This window comes from Hypanus sabinus, chromosome 15, assembly GCF_030144855.1.
Source record: "Hypanus sabinus isolate sHypSab1 chromosome 15, sHypSab1.hap1, whole genome shotgun sequence".
Lineage (NCBI taxonomy): Eukaryota > Metazoa > Chordata > Chondrichthyes > Myliobatiformes > Dasyatidae > Hypanus > Hypanus sabinus.
In genome coordinates, this window is record NC_082720.1 from 44,882,993 (window position 1) to 44,890,790 (window position 7,798).

The following is a 7,798-nucleotide window of genomic DNA, read 5'->3' on the forward strand; positions in this document are numbered from 1 at the left end:
ACCTCATATTCTCCGAATTCCCTTTTTCCCATGTTCTTCTGGGCTCCTTGATTGCGGCGCCTGATTCTCATCTAAACCTGCAGAATGAATACTCCGGCTTCACATCCACTCATGGCCAGATTGTTGCTTCAGCCAGTGTGGTTGTTCACATTCTAGGCCGCTTAGAATTGTGTATTCTAAGTTTTGTTTCCGTGCTGTTGTTTGCCTGGGTTAACTCTGTCTCTCCGTGTTACTAGGAGCGTCGCATGCAGCCTCTCTTTCCGTTCAATCTCCTGTTTGCTCTTCTCCTCAAGCCACGCTTTTACCCTGGTCTGCATCCCTGCTCTGCCTCGTTCTGCTGCCCGCCTACACTCTCCGTTTTCCTCGGTGGTTAAATACCGCGCTCCCACCGTAGCGACCTGAGTTCGATCCCCGGTCAAGCCTTGTTCACTCCTCGGCTTCCTCTGCCTAATCCTCAGTCCCTGGCCTTCCCTGCAACCGTTAATGAACACTCTTCAGATTACTCTGCCTCCGTGTCAGTGTCCTGCGTTTGGGGTCACCCGTTCTCTCCGCAACAGCTTTATAGTTGATCAATGCATTAGGCTTTCTTCAGAAGTGCAAAAGTAGCTGAATCAGTGGTTGAATCCAATTGTTTCAACGTAAGTAAAATTCTGACTTTAAAAAGGCCAGCTTGCCTTAGCTGCTCCCATTGTGCTGTGTTGTGATGAGATGGCAAACTACTATCAGCAGGACAGTTCATTTTGCCTGCACTTTCGAATAGTTACGCAGAAAATTCTATTTGGGGCCACTGGTGTTTGGTCAGAGGGATCCTCAACTGCGGTATTTCTGCAACAGTAGAGATATTGTGTGAAGAAGCATTATTTATGACAAATTACTATGGAATGGTACTCTTCCCTCTGACAAGAAGCACAATCTCCTCCTGAGGAGAATGAGAGTGGAAAGAGGCTGGACAGTTTGGAAATTCATAATAAAGACAGTTGCCATGGGCAGTAATGTTTTCTTATTGTTAATAACTGAAAGTGATGTTACAGAGCTGTGAACTGTGGAGCTCAGAAAGTGAATACTTATCAAAGGAGGGTGAGTCAATCAAAGTACTGACACATTATTCACTTCCTTGCTTTGGAAACCTAAAGAGCAGTGAGAAAAAAGCTCCACACGTTGAACCAATAATGAATTGTTGCCACGGTTGTTCTTGCTGCCTATTCTGAAAGGAGTACATCTGATGTACTGATATGCTTTTATCCTCCAAAATCAGGTAGCTAATCAGAGAAGTAGCATAGCCTCATTGTACATTCTGTAGTTTATTTATGCTTTCTCTCTATAACTAGTTGCAGGTAACAATATTTTGCTTTGCAACGCTCATGCATGTACATTTACGACAGTTTATTTCTTATATTAAATAATTATTTCCCTCTTTTCTGATTGCAGAAAGTGATTCTTCCTTCAGGAGCAGCATTTCGATGGTTCCAATAGATGTGAGCACGCAATTCCCAGAGTTGTGTCATTAAGTGCAATGTGTCTGCTTGCTTGTATTGTCTCAGGCAAACATTGTCGGCTAAAGTAAATGGACGCACCCTGTGTTTTCTTAGAACCAAAACTCTTTCTGCAACTTTCATTCCAGTTTTTATGGAGGTGAATTTTATGTTGTAAGAATAAATATCTTTAGTCATTGTACAATGTGTCAGTGCTATTACAACAAATCTGTAAAATACAGTACCAAGACAAAATGGGCAGAGTATGGACAATCAGATTTTATTTGTATTTGATGTTGATGTCTGTTATGTATGTTGGAAGGTGCTAGGACTGTTTAGGAAGTTAATTTTACAGATATCTTTTAAGACTAGTTGAACACACTGTTCTAGACATAGCACAATGGCTCAATTACATGCCTTTTTCCAATCTACTTTTCCTCTCCTCTCTATTTTAATGCATATTTCCCCAGTTGTCACGGGGTAGCCATTGCATAATGACACCTCTTGGCATTGGAAACTTGAACACATAAGTAGGCACTAGAATATGATTTTTATATTTTATTTGTAAACGTTTTTGTAAATTACTGATTTAACATCACTGCTGTGGTGGTTCTTTTACCACTGGTTTTCATGTAAAATCACCAGCTTCACACTGATTTGCATGGTGCATTTTGTAATGATTTGGCTGTTTTTGGCTGTTTTGTGTAGAAAATTAGTGTTTCTTTTGTGTGTCCAATTTCATTTTGGGGCACATAGCCTTGCATGTGGCACATGGCGTCCCTTAAGATGAGCAGACTGATTTCTGGAAATGCTGTTTTGGGAAGTTGGCTTTTCATGATCCAGCAAATTTTTCATTGCTACAAAAATACACTTAATACAATTCTCTTACTTGCCTACAGATTAGACACAGTGCCCCATTAACGTCTATCCATGGTAAATCTCGGGAATCATTGTTTAGTTGATCTCTCAAACTCATTGTGGCAGGGAGTGCTATTGGTTCACAACACCAGCGACCTGGATTTGATCCTGACCCTCAGTTGCTGCTTGTGTGGAGCTTGCATGTTCTTGTAATAGCATTGGTTCCCCCCCCCCCCCCACCCCCAGTGTTTCAGTTTTCTTTCACATCACAGAGACATCTTGGCTATCAGGATAATTGGCTATCCAAAGCAGCCTCAGTGTTGGTGACTGATGAAAGAATTGGAGGTTGTTAATGGATGAGAGAATACCATACAGGGAAATGAGTCTGTAAATGCGATCAGAGGGTTTGTTCTGAGAGCTGATATAAGCTGGATGGACTGAATGGTACCTTAACTACATCAGAAGGAAGTATGAGTGTTATGAAAATTATGAGGATCAAAAAAAGCACATAACTTTAGGAGCACTACATATAACAGACCTTACTTAAGAAAAAACAATAAAAAAAAACATAGGGGCTCCCTGGGTTACAAAAAGCATTAGTTTAATGTATTGTAAATCCAAGATTATGCATTCTCTTACATTGAGTTCTAAGTACGTACAAACAATGTCTCTGTGAAAGCAAACCTGTCAATTGTACTTGATCATCGATGTCGGTTATAGAGTCCTCAAAGTTTAAAATAATATTCAATAGTTCATGCTGAAAACGTCTGCATGGCTTGATTAAAAAGAAGTTTCTTGTTAGAGTTTTGTTGCTTCTGATGGCATCTGTCTCTCTAACGACCGGAGCTGTGGGGGCTGGCTGAAAATGAGTGAATTTCTGTAATTGCTGGCACCCACTTGTTTTCCCTTCCTGAAAAATTGCTCATATCTAACTAATTAATTAATTGGTAAATGGATAGTTCTCGGGAATGGAACCCCACATAACCCAGGGAGTTTTTGTACTGTACATGGAAGAAACAAAGCAGGAGATTTTCAGTTATCAAATTTTACAGCACAGTAAATGGTATTCTGATGATTAAAACAGCAAGCAACAACATTCATGATTATGGAGAGGAGAACAGCTTTTTAATTTTTGATTTACAGGACATTAAAACAATTAATACACATTAAATATAATGCTTCTGAGCAACTTAATTGCACCTCACCAAACCAAGCTCTGAATTCCTAATGTGTTATCAATGCTATCCTCATAAAATTGCATAATTAATTAATTGACTCAGTGAATTTTAAATTAGATATATTTAAGCTACATTCACATTATTTATGTCGTTATAAATGCAGCCTGTTTCAAACTGCTGTTGCTAGTACTCTTTATGAAGTAAACATCTCGAGGCTGCTTCCAATCTGACACCAGTGCAAAATGGAGAGGTCAAAGACTGTTTAGTCTCATGCTGTTCCCCTTATCGTCACATGAACTTAAGTCCATGATGGGTTCATTCTTCAATTAGAGTTTAGAGTGGACATTTCTCCTCTCTCCAAGTGATCAACTATTGAAAGAGCGCTCCAGATTTGGATACATTTAGGCATACATTGAGCTCTGATTTAGACAGGACAAATGAATTTACAAACAAGAATGAAGTCAGGCAATGTAAATGGGAAGAATGAACTCGCAGCATATGCGATATGAACACGCCCTTTTAACACATGCATTTACTCTATTTAAAGAGCCAAAATTCTTATTTGAGAAAGCACTGATATTAGCATCTTGTCTGAAGCACAGGACTTTTGGGATGGTAGGTTGAATGGGAACAAAAACCGTATGTGGTAGGACAAACCAGGCAAAGCAGATAAAATGTGAAAGAAAATAGTGAGGTGTATAACCAGCTGGCCACTTGCTGTTGTTTGTGTTTTTTTTGCTACCTCCCAGGAGAATCTACAACACTTTTGGAATTCACCATTGTTCAATATGTTTGAAACAAAGAACGGTTGCTGGCTGATAGGTGTTACAAATAGCTGCTAATTTGAACTGGTGGAAATTATCTCTGACAAGAGCAAAGGTGTAGTGACTGTCGATTAATAATACCAATCACTGCTGATCTGCCTTATCCAAAGTAATTGCTATGTTTTAACTTATCATTTTTGAGTAAAAGGTGGGCACAAATATATGACACTAAACATTATCCCCAGAAACAAAAGTTTTAGAATGATAAGTTAGAGGATAAAAGAATGGCTGATGCAATGCACAATTTTTTTAAATATTCATTTTTGCAAATACTGGTTCAAGGTCATTCATATGATAACATGATTGAACCTTCTGTTATAAAGATAGGTTTGTACGAATTTGAAATAATACTTAAAACCATCGGTTCTCTTTTTCAGCTTAAGCACTGATTTTTTTTTCTTTCTATTAATTCTGAAAATACTTTCCAGATATTGTGAAAGAGCATTGTATATGATTTGCCAAGAAACTCATAAAATATATGGATATAGTTTTTTCTGGTTATGTAATTCATTTCAGTGTTGTAAACTGGTCTTAAGGTTTGGTATGTTTAAAGCAAAAACTGCAAAAGAAAATGGAACAAATATATGCATCAGCAATATGGTGTCTTGTCTGTAGCGATTCTGTATACAAATAAAATAAGTACTGTAAAATTTAGTAAGTTTCTCATATTTGATCATTTTAACAACTGTATGGTTTGAATTCAGTGTTTAAAACATTTGAGTAGAATGTGAAGAGGCGTACAAAGTCCAGTGCTGACAATAAAAGCAAGAAATCGGTGAGTTCAAGATGAACTGCTGTGTCTGTAAAACTAATCACTAATTTCTGTATATTGGTGATCTTGTTAAAGTTGTCAGAACTCAGGGGAACAACATTACCAGGGTGATAGTGATTAAGGCTTTGTCCTTCAAGAGGCATATATTATTATTCGCAGCTCCCTAAATTTCACATTAGCCCCTTTTAAGCAGGTTTTAAACTCAACGTACATTTACAAATTTGTAGTAAGGTTTTTGGGTATCTAAGGGTTAAGCCTGTGTATGTTGAAATCACTCTTTGTAGTTTTATTCTTCAACAAAAAAATAATTATTCTGCCTTGTTAAAGGGTATTAGCAGAACACAGCTAAAAGAAAGTGGCTTCAGAGCTAAGTGCTTATTGTAGCACTCCTTATAAAGGGAAAGGAGCAGATGTGCTCTTCCTGGTTCCCTAAACATCTCTTGTATCCAGATTGGTTAATGCTATTACTCCTCCCATCTGTGCCTGTCTTTTCTGGTCGCCCTCTCTCCTAATTTTATTGTCAGTTCTGCATTATTTCCAGGTTCCCTTGTGTCAATAGGCAGATGACTCCCACCTCGACTGCAGGCCTTCCTAATTTCGAATTGTAGTTCAGTTCAGCCCATAACCTCTACAGCAATTTCCTGGTTACTGGAGACTGTGCCAAATATAGACTTTTACTCATGCCAAGGTATATCCTGAATCTTGGCATTTCTTCACTGGGAAGCACTTTAAAATAAATAGTGTGCCTTGTCATTAAAGTCAGTAGAACTTGTCCATTTCCCTAATTACTGAAACCTAAAATGGCTTACAAAAGCACTGTTCTGTTCTGCTCACTCCCTGTAAATATTAGGACCAACTTGTTTAATACATGAAATAAGCAAATTTTTAAACAAAATATTTATTTAACCCACCTTTCCAATACTAAATAATTTTTTGACTTTCAAAATCAAAGGAGGTGTTTGTAAAAGGTAGTAATTTCTTGCAACAAATTATTGGAAAAGCTGACATCATTGTCTTGATTCTTGCAACCTGGTTTCCTGATACTAAATCAGTTCATTTGTTCACAATATTCGAAATATACTTGAAGGTGAGAAGTGTTTACAACCACATATCTCAAAGCTCCATCCCTACTCTTGCTTGAGTGACTGAAATCCATATCCTTACATTCTGTATTTGCAATGAACTCCAAGATAATTCCCAAATTCCATCCTCCACAAGTGAGAGCACATTCAAATGTTCCTGTCCGTGTTCAAGTTTGCGCCAAGCCTGCTCACTCATAACCACAGTCAATGCAGGTTGTTCTATTTAGCATTTGATCTGACAGCACCCTAATTTTGGAATTCCCATTGTTTTCAAATCCCTAACTGGACTTACCTGTCTCTATCTCTATAACCTCTTGCAATTCTACAAACCCTTGTCACTTCCCAATTGCCTGGAGGAATTTTAATTACCATTCCTTTTATTTTCCAACCTCTCTTTCTTTAAGACACTCCTTAAAATTGATCACATTAAGCTAACCTTTTCCTAAATTACCCTTCGTGCCTCCTTAAGTACCTTGTGTTAAACTGCATTTGATAATACTTCTCCGAAGTGCCTTGGATGTTTTTTTTCTAATTTAAAGGTGCTATATAAATGCAAGTAATTGTACATTGCAACATTGTCTGCACTTCAGAAGTAATGGGAAATTGCTTCGGAATGTCAAAGAGTTTAACAGAGATGGTGTATAAATGTTCATTCCTGAGTCATTTATCTTTTGTGTTTATTTTCCTTAAACCATGTTTCATTTGTGAACGAAATGGCTAGTATCTAATGCAACTAATCTAAATCAATACACAGCAATAACTTAATTCCCAATCTGTGTGATTGTAGCCAAAGGCTTATTAAAACATTTCCTCATTTGTTTTTCTTAGATTGAAGCGTGTCATTACTTCTATGTACCTGAATGAAAATCACATTGCATATATAATGTCTTTTCAAGATATTTTTCTTTGATAGGAAGTACAGATTGACATGTATTGTGTTTCTCTTTGTTCTGTGTTATAGCTTTTGCTCTCCATTTGATGGAAAATAAAGGTGAATGGTACAGGTTAGTATACTTGTGTGTAGATTGCATACTTATTGATTTTGATCCTGGTTACCAAGTAATGTTCTACAATGATTTGGTTTGGAGCACAATTCATTGGAGTTCCGCATTCTGGAAAAAAAATCAATTAACTACTAAAACTTTTAATTATAAGTTGAACAAATATGAATTGTATTTAAGTGGACGTAATAAAAATAATTTATTTATACCTTTAATAACTTTAATAATAACTTTATTTATAGCACTGTTCATACATTAAGATCCAGGCACAAAGTGCCTTATATAGATAAACATAAATCAATATAGTTGTATATATATGAGACTAAAGTAAAAATCATAAGTAAATGCAAATTGTATAAATGTAATCAACATCAAAGGGCATAGATACTAGACACTATTTTTCTACCTCTAATCCAGTAAGGCTTGAAGCTAAATTTAACATGAAGGATTCTACTAAATTCTGCCGCACCCCTCATATTTATTCAAAATAATTGCTTATTTCAATAATTCAAATAATTGTTGTTAAGCTTGCCCAAAATGTGCATTAACAAATATTAGTCAGATTGAACTATCATTAGGTTCTATGCTCTGGGGGCACCACTTCTCAGTTT

General features: G+C 36.9%; 1 protein-coding gene across 6 annotated transcripts in view; it reads left to right on the plus strand.

Moving 5' to 3' along the window:
• The window catches only part of LOC132405461 (CXXC-type zinc finger protein 5-like), a 29,201-nt gene extending 24,221 nt beyond the window's left edge, over positions 1-4,980 (plus strand). For all 6 annotated transcript variants that reach the window (XM_059990288.1, XM_059990286.1, XM_059990289.1 and 3 more), the window contains one exon: positions 1,429-4,980. In XM_059990288.1, coding sequence (XP_059846271.1) covers positions 1,429-1,473 — 45 coding nt within the window. In that variant the 3' untranslated portion in view covers positions 1,474-4,980. The remainder of the gene's footprint in view (positions 1-1,428) is intronic.
• Positions 4,981-7,798: the final 2,818 nt, after the last annotated feature.